This window comes from Perna viridis, chromosome 1, assembly GCF_037379345.1.
Source record: "Perna viridis isolate PV_CMFRI_1.1 ecotype Kerala chromosome 1, ASM3737934v1, whole genome shotgun sequence".
Lineage (NCBI taxonomy): Eukaryota > Metazoa > Mollusca > Bivalvia > Mytilida > Mytilidae > Perna > Perna viridis.
The window spans coordinates 45,648,450-45,666,940 of NC_142445.1; the positions used below are offsets into that span (position 1 = coordinate 45,648,450).

Below are 18,491 nucleotides of genomic sequence, written 5' to 3' on the forward strand. Positions count from 1 at the left end.
TCCTAATAATAAGGATCATTTCAGCTATTGAAAGAATTTGCCTAAACCTAATGGTTTTGGAAATATATGCGAAAAACTACTGTCTGACCGCTATGTTCTATTTTTAGAAATGGTGCCAATGTTTTTTGACGAATCAAAAATCCCCACGACAGTTCTATGCAGGATACACCAAGGCACATTCAAACCAAGTTCGGTTCCATTTGGTTAAATAGTATCAGAGGAGAAGATTTTTTTAAAGAAATAACATTAAAAAAAAAGCCAAAATCGTTGAAAAAGGGCAATAACTCCAACATGGCTTAATGGATTAAAACCAAAATTTGACAAGTTATAGATCTCATCATGCTGAACACTTTTACCCGGTCAGAATTTAGCTAAACCTAATAATTTTGGAGATATATGCAAAAATCTGCTGTCTGACCCCTATGTTCTATTTTTAGTAGCAGTGGCCATGTTTTTTGACAAATAAAAAATCCCCTCATCAGTTCTATGCAGGCTACCCCAAGGAACATTCATAACAAATTTAGTTTCAATTGGTCTAGTTGTGACAGAGGAGAAGATTTTTGAAAGAAATAACATTAAAAATAGCAAAAATCATTGAAAAAGGGCAATTACTCCAACATGGCTGAATGGATTAAAACCAAAATTTGACCAGAGATAGATCTTATCATGCTGAACACTTTTACCCTGTCAAAATTTAGCAAAACCTAACCATTTTGGAGATATATGTGAAAAACTACTGTCTGACCCCCCTGTTCTATTTTTAGTAATGGTGGCCATATTTTTCGACGAATCAACAATCCCCACAACAGTTCTATGCAGGATACCCCAAGGAACATTTATACCAAGTTTGGTTCTAATCAGTCAAGAAGTTTCAGAGGAGAAGAATTTTGTATAATTGTTAACGACGACGATGGACGCCAAGTGATGGCAATAGCTCACATGTCTGAATATAGCTGAAATATTGCTGCTCGGACGTTAAACCCCAACAAACAAAACACATGGCCTGTGGCCAGGTGAGCTAATAAAAATTAAAATATAACAAGAAGGCCCCAAGAGCCTGAATCGCTTACCTTGTGAAATTTTTTGCCTTTCAAGGAATTATCCGACAATTTTGACTCCATGAAGACTTTGGTAGGACTTATAGTAAGGATCATTTCATCAATTGAAAGTTTCATTTTATGTATTATAGTTTTCAAGATATTGACTGAAAACTGCTAAAAACATAATTTTTTTGCCTTCCTTACATGAAGTCGTCTGACAACTTTGATCCCAAGGAGACTTTTGTAGGCCTTATAATAAGGATCATTTCAGCAATTGACAGATATTGGCAAACCCAACAGTTTTTGAGACATATGAAAAAACTGCTGTCTGACCTCTATGTTATATTTTTAGTAACAGCAGCCATGTTTTTTAACCAATCAAAAATCCAAACGGTCATTTTGTGCAGGATACTCTAAGGAACAATCATCTTAAGTTTCATCCAAATCCATACAGTGGTTTCAGAAGAGAAAATGTTTGAAGAAATTGTTAACGACGACGATGACAGACGCCAAGTGATGGCAATAGCTCACATGGCCTATGGCCAAATGTGCTAATAAAAACTCCTTTTTGAATAAAAGAAATTTAAAAGTAGTCAATTAGTCCCAAACAAACATTTCAACTTTTCTTGTTAGAAACAGGCGGGTTATCAGAATCATAAACAATATATACTTTGAATTTGTTTATAAAAGTATTTACCCTGGATGCAGCTCTAACCATGCATCTAACTGACTAGCTGATGGAGCATCTTCTCCAGATAATATTCTTCCTGTAGATGATTCTATCACTGATACTCTCATATCACTAGCATTGGAATTCTCATCCATTGCCTGAAAGTATTAAAATCACATAATGTTAATTGAAATTAAATCATTCTGTGGACAAACAAGAGGCACCCAGGAGCCTGAATCGCTCACCTGGTTCAATTTCGCCTTGCAAGGGCAATAAATTACATAAGAAGTTGTCCAACAATTTTGACTCAAGAAAACTTTGATAGGACTTATCATAAGAATCATTTCAGTAAATGAAAGTCTAAATCTATCATAGTTTTCAAGCCATTGGCTGAAAGCTGTGAAAAAAAACCAAAAAAAAAACTGTCATTTTCCCCTGTCAAAGGCAATAACTCTGACAAGAAGAAGACATCTGACAAATTTTATGCTTGAAGACTTTTGTAGTCCTAACAATAAGGATCATTTCAGCAATTGAAAGAATTTGTCTAAACCTAACGTTTTGCAGATATATGCGAAAAGCTACTGTCTAACCCCTATGTTCTATTTTCAGTAACAGTGGCCATGTTTTCCGACGGATCAAAAAACCCCACATCAGTTCCATGCAGGATACCCCAAAAAACACTTATAACAAGTTTTGTTTCAATTGGTAAAATAGTGTCAGAGGAGAAGATTTTTGAAAGAAATAACATTAAAAATAGCAAAAAACTTTGAAAAGGTCAATAACTCCAACATGGCTTAATAGATTAAAATGAAAATTTTACCGCAGATAGATCTCATCATGCTGAACACTTTTATCCCGTCAGAATTTGACTAAATCTAACGTTTTGGAGATATATGTGAAAAACTACTGTCTGACCCATATGTTCTATTTCTAGTAACGGCGGCCATGTTTTTCGACAGATCAAAAATCCCCACATCAGTTCTATGCAAGATACCCCAAGGAACATTCAAACCAAGTTTGGTTCCAATTGGTCAAGTAGTTTCAGAGGAGAAGAGTTTTGAAAAATTTTTAACAACGATGACAACGGTCACCAAGTGATGGCAATAGCTCACATGGCCTTCAGCCAGGTGAGCTAACAATAGATTCATTGAGATTTTGTTTTTGGGACATATTTTATGTTTAGCAACATATCTAATTTAAACAAATTTCAGCCGAAAATTTGAATAAGGCCAGATAAATTTTGGAATGCTTCTAAATATCCTGCTTTGACAGGGATATGAATATGGGGGATTTTTTGTGAAATACTGGGGGGGGGGGGGGCTACCATCAAAAGCTGAAGACCTTTAAACACCTATGCACCAATTGACATGGGAAATAGTCATATTAGTTATATATGAAGATCAAAGAATTTGAACAAATGATTATATTACCTCTGGGTTAACAGCTTCTGACCCTTTCTTCTTTTTTTTCCTTTCTTGTTTTTTCTTCCTGATTTCTTCTTTATGTTGTGCTAACAAGCTCATCATATTAGTGATATATTCATCAGTTTGAGACAGTAGGTAAGCTAGACGTTTATCTTTCTTTTGATCAATCAGCTTCCTGTATCCTTCTTCATCTTCTGCCTGAAAAATGCATGTAGTTACTATTAGTTTCACAAAAACCAGTCAAGCAGTATGTAAGTATAAAGTGATAAGATTGTATAAATGAACTTCTCTTCCCTAAAATTATATTCCAATATGAAATCATTTCTTAGAATTCATCTCACTTTTGTCTGTAAGAATTATTAACACTTTGTAAATATGGGTTGAATAGACCCTTTCAGAATAATTGACATTATTTTTTGCTATAAATTGAGTGGACACATGCTCTTTCCTTCAAAACTGGAAATGTCATAATATTTGTTTCATTGTGTGTGAACGTATAGCTGAGGAAAATTGTCCTTACTCACTGAACTCAGAAAAAAAAAGAACACCACAATTATTTAGAAAAGGTCTATTTCAATGAATTATTTTAAAACAAAAAAAAGTAAAGGAGGAAATATATTCATGGTTTAAACTAAAACAATACATTACTTCAATTGCATGTTGTAAAGAAATTAAACAATCCAAATAAATCACCCATTCTCAGCCATTATTTAATAATATAAAACATACCATAAGTCTCCTCATTCTTTCTTTCTCCAATCTCTCTTGTTCCTTCTTTTGTTCTCTCTCAGTATTAGCATGGTGCATCATTATTGCTCTGTTGACCTTATTCACCTTTGTCTGAACACTACGATGGAAATCTCTGAAATCTTTGGCATGTTGTAGAACAGCATTCAAATATTCCTGTAAAATAGTATAGTTGTGCAAAAAGAGCTTTGTTATAACTGAACAAAATGATAATGAACAAAACTGATAGTTAAACAAATCTGAAAAAAATATCTATTTACCTTGTTCGTATAAAAAAAATACCTCATGAGAGATCAGTGGCCATCATGATAGTTTAAAATTTGAAAATGAAGAAAACTCTTGATCAACAATTTACCTGATGCTTCTGTCTCTTCTTCCTTTCTTGGTCCATTTTCTGTTGTTTCTCCAGTTTTTCAGTAACTCTTGCTTCTCTCAAAGTCTGTCTCTTGTTACGTTTATAAGCTTTAGTGTTTAGTGCTGTTTCTAGTGTTGTATCTTTTCTCATGCAAGCCACTACTTCAGTTCTCAACTGTAAAAAAAAAAACAAAAAAACATAGAAAACCCATTATTAATGGATATCATCCTTTTAGAAAATAAAGGCATTGTAAAAAGAAAATACTTTGTTTTGTTATGCTGTCATATACACACACTTTCAATTACTTTTTCATATATTAACAAAAGGTATTAATTGTTTTAAATGTTTAGAGTGTTATCAAGATTTTATTTCCAAACAAAATTAGTTTCCTCCAGCAAAAGTAAAATTTTTATGCACATTTTCCAAAATAAATGCAGTTCCTACAGTATGACAAATGCTTTGTGATATTTTTCAATTACTGAAAGTTTTCTGCAGAAGTACTTTCACTCTCAATCACTTTGTGCTTATCAAATGTTTACAATAGACAGAATTCTTTACTTGAAAACATGTTAAACCAGATTGATATACACTTTCATATTTCTCCCATTTAAAGCTCATTAACTTGATATCCCATATCCATTGTAGAATTTGTAAAATCAAAATGGCCACATGTAGTAAATTCAATTGATAAAATCTCACATCTCAAGAGGAATCACTCCCAAACAGTACCTGTGATAGATGGACATAAACCATTACTAAAATATAAGCTCTCCATCAAAGTGGAAGATATAAAAGATACCTGTCTTTGGAAGTTGAGTAATCTTAGAGCCCTATACTCTATCATAGCTTTACATTTCATATCTTCAGACATAACAGCTGGGAGGTGATTGAGTTCCTTGATCCTGTGACCTATTCTGGCTGCAATCCTTTGAAAATAATAATTATATCTATCAAAAACTATAAAAAACTATAAAAAGTGATTGTGAGCATGATAACTACTTACTACGAAATGTCAGTCTTCCAAAAAAAAAAAAAAAAAAAATTACTGTCAAGTACTTTTTAAATTGTTCTTTCATATTTCCTATATCTTCTATTGGCTGTTCTCAAAATTACTGTAAGCAAGCTCACAAAGAAAATACAATATTCTGGAGTGTATGATATGCATTTATGTATTTTACACTAATTTTTTTTAGACACAGATTGCAGCAGAGTTTTGTGAGACAAAAGATATATATTTTGCAATTGGTCTGTCAATTTATGAACTGGTGCCTTGATGCTGTATTTCCAACAAAAATGTGAAGGAAAGAAACTTATATTCACACTTAAACATCACGGTAAGTTCTGTAACTACATCAATTGGATAATTTTTAATGTGAAAGCATGATAAAATTGCCCGAGGATGTAGGAAATGGCTTATAAAACAAAATCGAAAGTTGGGAAAATTGAACATTTCTGGTTTTAATTGTAACTCAAATTTTTTTAATTTTTAAACATACTTTTAAAGAAGAAAATTGTTGGAAATAATCAGAATTAGTTTCAAAATACTAATTTTTGGCTGCAAATGCATTTAATAAGAGGTTTGACAAAAAAGGACTTTATAACTTCTTGGTTTTCAATTGTTTCATTTTTATTACTAACAGTATTTTACAAGAAAGAAATATTGTACAACCTTTGTTGGAAACATGTTATTAAGACATTAAAACATGATTTGAAGAAAATATTTAAAATTCAATACTAAAAGAAGTTTTTGATAACTAGATAAAATTCTTTCAGTACCGTATTCTTCCGTGTATACCGCACACTTTTTTTCAACTTTTTCTTTGCTCCAGAAGAGGAATGTGCGTTATAAAACAATGAGTTTCTAGATTTTTTTTCTCTCTCTCTCTAGTCCTTGTTATCCAGATTTTACCAAGAAGCATGTATCTGATGAGTTGCCTACAGAGCAATTAAACTCCCGGTAAAAAGCCTTAATAGGTTCTACTATCTTTGCTGGTATTCCATAGTGTCTCAAGATTTTCCATAAGCTTTCTCTATGAATGCTGTCAAAAGCTTTTTCGAAATCGATAAAGTTGATTATAAGTTGCCTCTGCCATTCCGTGCATTGCTCTATGATGTTTCTTAGTATGAACACCTGATCACAACAGCTTCTTCCTTTCCTAAAACCGGCTTGCCCTTGTCTTATTCTAGCATCTACTGCAGTCTTATTTTTCTTCTAGAGACGTAATTTTCGGGAATCAGAACCAAAGTCGTCAACTAAAGACAACATCGAGCCATTGTATTTTTGAGAACAGTTTCATGTGAAATAAACCAAGTTTTACTGCCATTTAATAGTTTAATAATTTAATAATTTTACCCATCAATGCCGTTTCCTTGCATTTCATAGTTTGTATGAAAAACCATGACTAGCTTCTTATTGTTCTCTTAAGTCAAGTTGTCTAATTATAACTTTTTCACCTGTATGCGGTGGAGCGTAAAATACACAATACCGGGAGTGCTTACCTGTCCTCGGGCCCATTGTCGTTTAATTATCAAATAACAAAAGATCAATTTAGAAGGTGAAACAATTATTACTAATCCTTTAATCCGCTTGATGAACTGTTTCCAGACGTCAGATATCAATACACAACTTGGCAAATTAAAACATCTTTTTATAAACAGTCGGACTTGATGCCATGGTTGTAGTGAATTACCTGATTTGTATTCGAACAGGAAATGTTAACATTTCAGCCGACTCAGATCCAATACATCGCTATTTATAAACTATTTTAATTAATAAATGGCTTGCAAATGCAGGGAAACAGAAAATAGTTTTATTTAAAAGATTAATGATGAAAAGATACGCATTTCCGGGAATTTACGGGAATCCTTTCATTTCAATGTGGTCTTCTGCTGGTGATTTTTCCTCCCTTCCTGGTGCACGTTTTACATGGAAACTAACTTTTTTTGTCGACTTCCCTTGCCAAGAAGGGGGTGCGCGGAATACACAGATGCGTGTAATACACGGAAGAATACAGTAACATTTCACTTCCAGTTTGTTTGTTTACATTACAAAATCTTTTTTTTTCTTGTATGAAATCTTTCATTTTGTGGCCAATGCTTATATATATTGATGCATAAAATGCACCCCATACTCTGGAAATTATTTCATGTAAAAATGTATCTATTACACACACCAGATGATAACCTCTGTTTTAATTAAGTTAAATATATAATTACACCTTATATAAGAATCCTGGGTTCTGATTGGTTAATTTAAAGTGTATTTTAAACAAATTTTTAAGATTTCAGTCATACATGTGTATATGCATAAAAACTTGACCCTTTTCCCCTTTACTGTGTGATTTGCCAAAATATATGTTCTTTATTTACCCTTGCAAGCCCCATTCTACTAAAATTCATACAGAAGTTCTTTTGTCTAATAGCTCAAAGAATTGTAACCCGTGATCAAATTTAAATAACTGATGTGTTCTGAGTATCAAATAGTCAATAAAAAGCTTTGAACATTTCTCAATCAAAATAACTCAGAGGCTAGGGATTTCTCAGCAATACTATAGAAAGTTCAATGTAACCGATCATCTAATCTTTTCAGGGATGATTTTATGAGGTCTACAAACAAAGCAGAAATTGGCAAAATCAAAATTAAATATACAGTAAAAAAAGAATTGTAATGGTAAAATCTGGATTTGAAATAGCAGTATTCTGCTAAAAAGCAGAAAAATCATCCTTGACTTATGTAGACTTCCTGATCTCATAAAAGTAAAAACACAAATAGAACGCCTGTGTATGGTACTTAAGAGATACATTTTGATCTTGTATGAAACTAGAATTGAAGGTTCTATGGCACAGATCTGCTACATAGGTGGTGCAGTAATACACAATTATGCAAATCACAGTACTGAAATTAAGAGTGCAAGAATTCACTAACAATATTGGCGAATTAAAAATCACTAAATTTACAAGATTTTTATAAATACAGTTTTAAAAAAAATGATTAGAATCCTTTTAATACAAAAACAGTGAGAGATATACAAATACCGATTGGAAAATGCAGGAAGGGTTTCCATGAGGATTCCATCAATTTTTTTTCAAAATCAGCTTAGAAATTAATAATTTGCCGGGTGCAAGTTGATACAACCATGGAGGTTGAACCCAGAACAATTAAGGCAAGTCTAGACACACGATTCAAACTTGACACCGCTTGGAATTTGATAACGATAAGATATTTGACACAGGATAAAAATTTGACCAGAACCAAAGTGGTCACATTTTTGCCATTATTCATAAATGGTTCCAGTCAAAACCTGCAAAATCAATGCCAGATTTTGTGGTGATATGGAACCTTGTTGTACAATTTCAAAGCAATCTATTCCCTTGCACTCAAATTTTTGTCCAGAAATAAGAAAAAAAAATTACTTGTTTCTAGCCCATTCATGACCCCTTATTCTTATTTTGCTCAAGTAACAACCCCAAGAATCAATCCTTTTGGGCCACTAAATGTTTTGTGGTCATATAACAGTTGATTTTTAGAAAGTGGTCCCACTTTGACTCCCTTTATACCTAAGACGGTATTTAAATCTGTTAAATATTCTTTAAACAGAATTTTATAAGAATCAAATAAAAAAAATGTTCAAAACAGAATGAAAAATTAACCTTCTGCATCAATTATAAATAAACACCTACTTTAGCCCTTATGTGCAGAATGATAGGGGCCAGTGATAGTGAGCTTTCTCTAGAAGCAAGTAACAATATACCGAAATTTGGTGACATTCAGTTTACTACAACTTAAGTAATGGAACAACAACATCATAACATTTAACAATTGCAATGTTTTGCTGTCATATCTGTTTCAGCTACAGACTTAAAAAAAGGTGTGAATTACAGTTGTAAAGACTTGTTACAGAGAATAGCTACACCAATATACCTGTTTTCTCTTTCACTCAGTATTTCCACAGGATTAAGTCCTTGAGGTTTCTGGACAGGTGCTATTTTACTTTGTTTCCCCATAGTCATCATAGCCTGTACTGATCCACCAGGTGGGGTCTGTTGGTTAGGTTTGGGCTGTGGGGTCTGTTGAGTTGGTGGCATTCCAGGAGTGGTAGTACCACTTGGATACCCAGGTTGTGGACCTTGTTGCGGTTGGGGTTGACTCTGTGGGGGAATTCTCTGCTGTTGTCCTTGATGAGAATCTAAAAATGAAACCACACCAGTCAATGAAAGAAAATCTTGTTTAGAAAATGCACTTTAATTCCAGCTAGTTTTCTCTAGTGTCCCTTAAAAAAGACAAAAATGAAATGTTCCCACCTTGGTACATATACAACTGTGGCGATTTAACCACAAATGTTTTCTGATAAAACTCTGGAGATATTTTTCAGAGGTCACACTATGAAAAGAAGATCAAATTATTTTGAACCCAAAGAAATTAATTCTAAATACTTACGTTGTAAGATACTGCAGACAAAATACCGACCAAAATGAATTTTTTTTTTTTCAATCAACTAAAGTTAAGTTTTGGACCTGAAGCTCAGCCATATTGAAAATGGGACCTAAAGTCAAAATTAATAGTAAGATTCTGCTTATATAAAAGAACAGTGTTCCCATGTCCCCTGCATAAGACTTTAAATTCACTGAAAGTGTGGAAAACTTTAAATTCACTGAAATTTTCTAAGTTGAAGGGTCGTAAAATGTAACTTCTGTAAAAATCATTCAACCATAACCAAAGTCGAACTTAATCTGTAACTCTTCATAATAAGGCTATGTAACAAAAACAAACTTTTTTGGTAGGAGCATTACAAAAAAAGTGTGGAAAACCCAGACAGACACCCGGCATTTCCATGTATTAGGGTCATTTTTGTCCCTAGTGATGTGTCACAAGGGACAAAAATGACCCTAATAATTCAAGAGTTTAAATCAAATCTAATTGAAATTTGTCAAGAAATTAGAAATTTATACTAACTGTTTTGCCAAAAATTCCTAGTGGTTGGGGCAAATATCTTCTAAATTCAATCTTTCCTTTCTTTTTGAGGTACAGAACCTAATGTTTTAATATCATACAGATCTAATACACTGATCCTCAAGAAAAAACCTTGTATTTGGTCCATTATACTTGAATGATTAGTTGGAACCACAACAACTAAATCAACTTTGGCCAAAAAAAAGTGTTGTTTCTGTTATTTTCTTTGAATTGCATTTATTGCATTATTGGTATTGTCTTTTTAAAAATTAAAAATTAATACATGTTTTTCATTTCTCAACAAACTGATAGTTTTCCTTGTAGCCAGGACAACCAGAAGTTCAAGGTTCAGTGGTGTTCTTATGACTTGATAATATTCCATGTTTATCACAAATTTTGTCAAGAACTTAGGTATATAAAATTTAGGTATACTAAAAAGTTTTGTTTAGTATTATATGATTATCATGGCAAATATAAGAAATATTCACAAAATGGACCAAATGGGAACTTGCATTTGAACTAATGGAAAAATGACACTTTCATAGCTGCTATTTAAATAGAAAATTCAATATTTTACTGCAAATGTTAAATATTAAAAAATAATTTCAGAGTGTGTTTATTAAAAATTTACATTCTTATTTCACATTTTGATACCCCAAATGTCACCCTTTTTTTCACACTGCTAAAATTTAAATGTTTTTGGCACTATTTGCTAGTTTTTCTTATATATAACTATTGATTCTAGTATGAGATGGAATTTGAGCAGATTTGATGTAAAAAGTTTGGAATTCTTACCAACAAAGGGAAGGAAGTCATACAAAAATGATACAGCATTTTTTCTTAAAAATCATGATTGACCTTTGACCAAATTTTGTTAGAGACTACATCCGTATTTCGATCAAGCTTGAAATAAGCTTTCCATCATTATATAATATAGCCATATTATATTCCAATGCATTAAATTTTCAAAAATCAATAGCCTGCTATCCTACTACAGGCATAAAGCAGTGACATAAGGTATTTTATCCTGAAAGATCAACAACCATAAAATGTGCAAGTGTATTTTTTGTATAAGAAAATTCAGACTTTCATTGTAAAACATTTTTTTCCCACTGTGATTACCAACACTTAAGCATCTTTTTTTTCTATGTTAAAGGAATAAAGCAATCAATAACCTTGTGGTCTCTGCATTCCACCAAATGGAGGTCGTTTTCCTTCAACTGCAGCCCTCAGATTTTCAGGTATAGTTTGATTTCTAGCTAAGAATTTATATGCCATTATCTGTGCTCTGAGTTGTGAGAGTTGAGACTGACTGAAGGCATTCATCTTATTTCCTCCCTGTGGCATTCCATGGTGTCCTAAAGTACATAGTTTACCATGAGCAATATTACATCAGTAATAAAAATAATCTAAAGTCTAAATAAATAAAAATACCCAATCATATATTCATTACTTAACTTAATCTATTCCTTTGTAAACATTGGTAAAGGTGTTTAGATCAATAGCAGATAATCTTACCAGCATCATGATATTTGCTTGGGTGATCTGATGTTTAGTATGACTCTTACTGTAGACTACAACTGTCACTTTTACAATTTTCATAATATTTTCTCCAACCAATTTTCAAGAAAACTGTACTCAGTATCATCCATACAGCTTAGTAATTGAAGAGATTATATTTTTTAGTTTCAGTACATTAGACGTGTTTCCACACTTCTACACTGTCAATTCTGTCAGTTCTATCAGTGAGATAACAAAGTTATTGAATTCCATTTGTTTGCATGAAATCTCCAATTTGGCAATAAAAGGAATCAGTGGTTGTTGTGAATACAGCACAAAGTACATTCACATTATTTTGTACCTTTGTATTATTGGTGATGCTAACGTCAGTGACATCGCAGTAAACTATAGCTTGTATATTAAAATGGCTGAACTTGACAGTCGATTTCTTACATTACCGGTATTCTAAGTTACACAATAGTGGCATGGTTTTCCAACGTGTCTTAAGAGAAGGACATCCAATTCAATATAATTAATATTGTCAAAACATGGACCAAGATCTGAATCTATGGAACAGATCTGGCACAGGTTTTGAAATTGCAAATTTTATGGTGGTGATGCATCAATTATTGAATGCACCATATTTTTAAGTAGTGTTTTTTTAACAACACACAATAAGCAAAATCTTTTCCATTAACTAGCCATGGACTTCCAATAATGTACCATTAATACAGTTATAACTTACAAACTAACTACACTTAAATCTAATACCTTGTTGGCTGTGATCACCATCCATTCCTTGATTAGTAGGGCCCATATTAGGTTGACCTCGGTTCATCATAGGATTCATCCCAGGCTGTCCAGGATGACTCATTCCACTCTGACCACTTCCCATGTTATGTCCTGCCATACCACTACCACCACTCATATTAGGGTTCATTTGCCCTGTGGCTCCAGAATGCGGAACATTCTGACTGTTCATGGAATAGCTTCCAGGACCACCACTTTGGCTGTTTGGCATGTTAGGCGGACCTGTCATGTTGGGTCCGCCCATGTTTTGGTTAGGTCCTTGCATTCCCCCTTGTACATTTGGCATACCTTGATGCATACTTCCCATTCTGTGTGGAGTTCCCATACCTTGACTAGGTGGCATTCCTTGTTGTTGACCACTGTGCATACCCTGAGGATTTCCAGTGGGTGGCATCCCTTGAGGTCCACCTTGCATGTTGTGAGGACCACTAGCCATTCCCTGTGGACCCATACTGCCGGGTCCCATTCTATTTCCATATGGATTCTGCATACCATGATGCTGTCCTTGCTGCAAGCCTTGAGATCCTCCCCCACCTTGCATTCCTTGAGGGTGCATGCCACCAGATCTAGCTCTGTCAGCCATGGCCATCAACTGGGCATATCTAGGATCTCCTTGCATGCCTTTATCCTCTAGTTGATTAATAGCCTACAGTAATGAAAACCAAAAATAATTCAAAAATGTCTAATGACACATTATACTTTGCCTCAGAAGTGTTTTCACTAAAGTGATGGTTGTTTTAAGGTGTCCAATTTAAACCAATTCTTAACCCCAGCTAGATCTAAGGCTAACATGTACAATGTAGTTGATTCACTAACTATTCCCTCTATACACAATCACTTAGTATAATTACGTGTAAATATCATCACACATACTCAATCAAAAGGTACATAAGTTCCATCATTTATAGAGTTTATCAATTATTATAATATTTAGCTGTACAAATTAAAAAGCAGATTAATTGATGAGACCCGTAGAATTAAGTTTAACGATGTCTGAATTCCAAATGCAGAAATTGGTATACAGTATTCTCTAATGACATTTACTTAAGGTGATAAATAATTTTGGTATGTATGATTTCCTGCATACATGCATTTGTAAACAAAGAAAAAAAAACTTATATAATTTACAAGAAAGTTATTTGAATACATAAGACAGATGAGTGCCATTGTATACAACTTGTTTCACCTTTTGAATCATTTGTACATTATCCTGAGGTTGTTGTTGGTAAGGCTGATTCATTTGTGGACCCGGCATCATGTTACCTTCCTCTCCACTAGCCATACTGGCCAAGAGGCTCTACCTTTGCTTATCTCTTTCTGAAAAAACATATGGTAATAGTCATCTAAAATTTAACTACTATTGATTCCCTGACTCAATCAAGGATATTCATTGCAAAATTGATTGATTAGTTGTATGTAATGTGCATATACTTCATATAATGGAAAACAAAACAAAAAATACTTCCAGCACACAATGCATAAAGCTCCACAGGACACAGCATAAGACAAACAAATAGGTCCAACTTTGAACAATGGGTAGCAAGTAGGGAAGCTATATTTAAGTCTGATACAATTCTGAATTTCAATTGGGAATAAATTTTCACATAACAAAGACTTACAATGTAACACAGATTTCATGTTGCCATTACACTTGAGAACTTGAGTTTACCTTTTATTGTCAAAATTTGAAAATCAAAATATAAGGTAATACATGTACATGGCAAGATCAGCTTATTAAATAATCCGAAGAATTCAATCAATGTTGAAATAGTACATTTAAACCATAATTTGGTCCAACTTGAAAACTGTGACCAATGTAAAAAATCTTAAGTACAGTTTAGATTTAGCATACTGAAAGGTTCTTAGAAACCATTTTTGTTGAAATCATCAATTGTTTTTAATTTATGATCTCAGTAAGTACCACCTTAACTACTAGTTTATATGGTACTTGATTTGCACATCTTCACAGTATGTGTATAAATAGTTGAATCAATGATAAAATGTAATCCAAACAAACACTTTATTTATCCTCAGACACTGTGGTGTACAAGAGGTCAATCAGTTTTTTCATACATATTATAAATAGCAACAAATACAAGGTAAGGTGACATACTATTATTTGGTAATTAATAAATGAATTTGTGTATAACCAAGCTTAGTATAAAACATTGACTTCATTCATAGACTTCTGCATGTGAGTTTTGTTAATTTAATGTGAATGGACTAAAACTGATTCAAATGTGTAAGTACATTACTATATACAGATATTAATATACATATTCTTCAATCAATCTACATAGAATGATAGGTGTAAGAATTTTGATAATGTTTTTGATGAAATATGAAAGATTATGATATACACGAACATTACAATACGCTAATACAGTGTGAGAAACCATTTTTCCCCCAACTTGCCATTCTGGCTAGTGGAATATTGATCTTGCTAGCCAAATATAAATTCAACTAGCCATATTTTTGGGGTTTTTTTTCTGTACTATCATCTGTTTTCTCTTTGATTTGACTATCTTCTGCCTTCTTTTTCTTTCTTCAACTATCTTTTCATTTGTTTTTAAATTTATCAAAAACTTTTCCATTTTCGAATATTCCCTCCCATTTAAGTTTGTGCTTTACAGTAACAAAATAAGTACTCCATTTCTGAACTCATATTTTAAAAATAAAATTATATTTCAACAGAATCATCATTATGAAACAACAAAACCATTTGCTTCTTGTTCATTTTTATTTTGACAATAAACAACTAATTTGCAAGGTAACAAATCTTAAATTACCTAGATAATTTCGTTTGAATACTAATACGAGATCAGGACAGTCACCTAGGTTTTGGCACATCCCGTTTACCAGAAATTAAAATGGCAGATCGTAAACAATGTTTTACAAGTCAATAAAATTGTGCATATCATGCCAAAATTCACTTGACATATTCAAGCTAAACTTCTTAAAATGTAGGGAACACATTTTTAATGTATGATGTTAAGGGATCTTTTACTAAATAACCTGTCAGCTGGTTAACTTTCCTTGGAACTTGCCAATCAAATGACGGTCGCCAAATTGACGAGTGTAAGCAGTGCTCCAGCTAGAAATCGAAAGGGGCAGGGTGCTGTTGAGCAGACGGGCACCTTTGTAGTCGGAAAAGGGCACTTTTTTTTGGTTCGCATGTTTACTATGTCAAGTTGTTTGTTTCATTTCCTATGTATGTAATTTTCTTTGTTTTTTTGTTTGAATTCTTCTTCCTGATAACTACATGTAGCTGCCAAACCCCACCTCTTATGGTTTATATGAAAATTTTTTAATAGTTACTATACGCACTAAGATCCAGGACTGAAAGCTGATCAATGATGTCTGTGTCAACAAACCTGTCTTGGATATTGATAGTCAGTTCGGTGAGGAATGGTTCTTTGACTTTTGTGATGAAGTCAGAACTTGGAGTAGTTGTCAATTGTAGATCAGATGACATCTGGGAGTATTCAGCTGCCAAGGTCCATCTTGGGTTTATCTGGTTTCTAACATCTTGATGGTTTTGTCTACTGTTGATTTTACCATGCTGAGGTTAACATCTCTACATTGGAAGACCAGTGATAAAGTGGATATGTGTGGTAGTGTATCTGCCACCAACAAGAGTGGTCTAAGTGTAGTTGGGTCTTTAAGACTCTTCAGGATACCATTACCAACTGGGTCACTGCTTATACCTGACGTCCCTAGGTCAACAACAATAGCTTTATAGGATCTAACTATGCTGGAAACTGCTTGGTCATGGGATAACTATCTGTGGTGTTTGGCTTGTTTAATGCTCAGTGGTGCTTGGTTAAAGGCAGCTTGAACCATTTTCAGACTGGCTGTATGGCACAACTATACTTGTAATCCTTGTAGATTTTTCTAACATTTCATCAGTTTTCTTCATGACTGGGAGGGAGTTGAAGCTAATTCTACAGGCTAGTGCAAGTCGATGGTCTCTGCAGTGGTTTGTGATCAAGGATAGATTGCTGTCTTTTAGTTTTTTGGCTATGAAATTCGGATATGAATTTTATAAATTTTAATTATGGAGAAAATTCCATGGAGAAGTAAAATTATTTGCAAATCGGCTTCCAATCTCCGTGTGAGTATACGTTATTCGTCATTGTCTATCTTATAATAAATTTTGTTTGCACAACGTTCGAAACTTTTTCATAAATATTTAATCCAATAAATAGTAACTAAATCTTTTAAAATCTAACGAGCAGCGAGTTTTTATAAGTTATTTTAAGAAATCTATTTTTAGTCATGTCATAGGTCATGATAAAATCATGTCAGCTGCCATATTGGTTCAAACAAGCAATCAAACTTTTAAAATTATGTATTTTTTAAAACTTTTGTTTGAAAATTTAATGTCATCAGTACATGTACGTGGTCACAAAAATATTTTATTTGGAAAAAAAATATAAAATGACTGGTACCGAGTTGAGTCTGTGATGAAGAACGATCTGATAGATGCGTTCCTCTTTGCAACTTTCTGCTTGTGGCTGGCAAGTTGAGCTAAACCTTGTTTCTGCGAAGGCATAGTGGTTTATGAATAACTAAAAACTGACTCAAAACGCATGTTATATACATTTATCAGCTGTGACATAGGGTAGTCTTGATGAGATCAATCATACCACCCAAGTGGCGGGCACACGCTGAGGTTTTCATCACCTACTTCTAACTAATTATGTTAAGCAATTACACAAAACAAAAGGTAAATTGTAACTGATATCTGGTAATTAACACCTGTGAAGTTGAATCTACATTAATTGATTTTAATGACATGAGTGTATTCTCTAGGTAAACTTCAGGTACGTGTCATGACTGTAGTTGTAATATTTATGACAGGAAATCAATCAATCATGCAAAAAACACCTGTTTGGAACTTACCGTTGCAAAAAAAGGCACAAGGGCATATCAGAAAAGTCGTAAGGGCAGAAGGGCATGACGCCCTTCTATTTCGGGCTACCGAGACCATTGGTAAATAAATGAGAACCATCAAAAATACACATCTACTCGTATTTGGTGAGCTGGCGCGCGGTGGTTTCCCACACTGTTAATAGCCCATTCAGTTTGCTCAGATTTGGATTAAAAATAGTGTTAAATCTAGGATTAGAAAAGGGCATGGTAATTTTTTTTCCGAAGAAAACTTTTTGTCCAATGTTTAATTTTTATGGCACATTGATTTGTTTAAAAATTGTTATACAGTTAAAAAAATCAAAGACTCATCTAAATTAAAACCTTTTTATTTGAACTAAAACTTAATCTGAGAAAGTCACATACCTGCCATCTTTTGAAAATACCTATAGGGGTGTTTATATGGGACAACATGTGAATCGACATTTTTGGGACATATTTTGCAAATTGCATGGGTTTTACTGTAGTAATGTACCAATGAGACAATCACTATGGCATTAAAGGGCCTTTTTCAGTTGAACAAATTGTGCATGCACTATAATATATTAAAGTTTGTTTTTGATTCCTCCAAACCTATTTAAAATTCTTGTTTTTGTTTAAATTCCCAAAAAAGAAATGAGAAAACTTTTATTTACATTCAAATTCATTTCTGCTTTCTGAAAATTTATACAATGAACCAAAGTTTCCTTCTTGTCTTTTAGTCAGTTCAAGGTGAGTTTTCATGTTGTGAACTTCAAGTTTTACAGTTAAGGAAGTATTATGGGGCCTAAGTTTGTGGAATATGTGACAGCATGAGGCTGTGCAGTTTTCAAGAACAGATTGAGGGAAACTTGAGTTACTCATTTGCTTTTGTTACTTTGTATGTATGCTTATTGTTACTTTATGTTCTTTGTTGAGTATGTCTGTTTTTCATGTCTGGTCTTCATCCCTGGATTACCTCCTTTTGATTACCACTTATACCTTGGTTCCCTTCATTACGCCTTGGACAACTCATACTTTTCATTAAATGCATACTATGAGATGCACTATATTAGGAAATGTAACAAAAATTCAAGAATGTTGA

At 33.3% G+C, this 18,491-nt stretch overlaps 1 protein-coding gene across 3 annotated transcripts in view; it reads right to left on the reverse strand.

Moving 5' to 3' along the window:
- The window catches only part of LOC148628987 (SWI/SNF-related matrix-associated actin-dependent regulator of chromatin subfamily A member 2-like), a 37,363-nt gene that overhangs the window by 17,703 nt on the left and 1,169 nt on the right, over positions 1-18,491 (reverse strand). For all 3 annotated transcript variants that reach the window (XM_088541898.1, XM_088541913.1, XM_088541905.1), the window contains exons 2-10: positions 13,683-13,813; positions 12,458-13,142; positions 11,362-11,544; positions 9,158-9,422; positions 5,036-5,162; positions 4,237-4,410; positions 3,864-4,037; positions 3,141-3,332; positions 1,738-1,868 (exon numbers count right to left, since the gene is read on the reverse strand). In XM_088541898.1, the coding sequence (XP_088398024.1) occupies positions 1,738-1,868; positions 3,141-3,332; positions 3,864-4,037; positions 4,237-4,410; positions 5,036-5,162; positions 9,158-9,422; positions 11,362-11,544; positions 12,458-13,142; positions 13,683-13,778 (2,027 nt within the window). In that variant the 5' untranslated portion in view covers positions 13,779-13,813. The remainder of the gene's footprint in view (positions 1-1,737; positions 1,869-3,140; positions 3,333-3,863; positions 4,038-4,236; positions 4,411-5,035; positions 5,163-9,157; positions 9,423-11,361; positions 11,545-12,457; positions 13,143-13,682; positions 13,814-18,491) is intronic.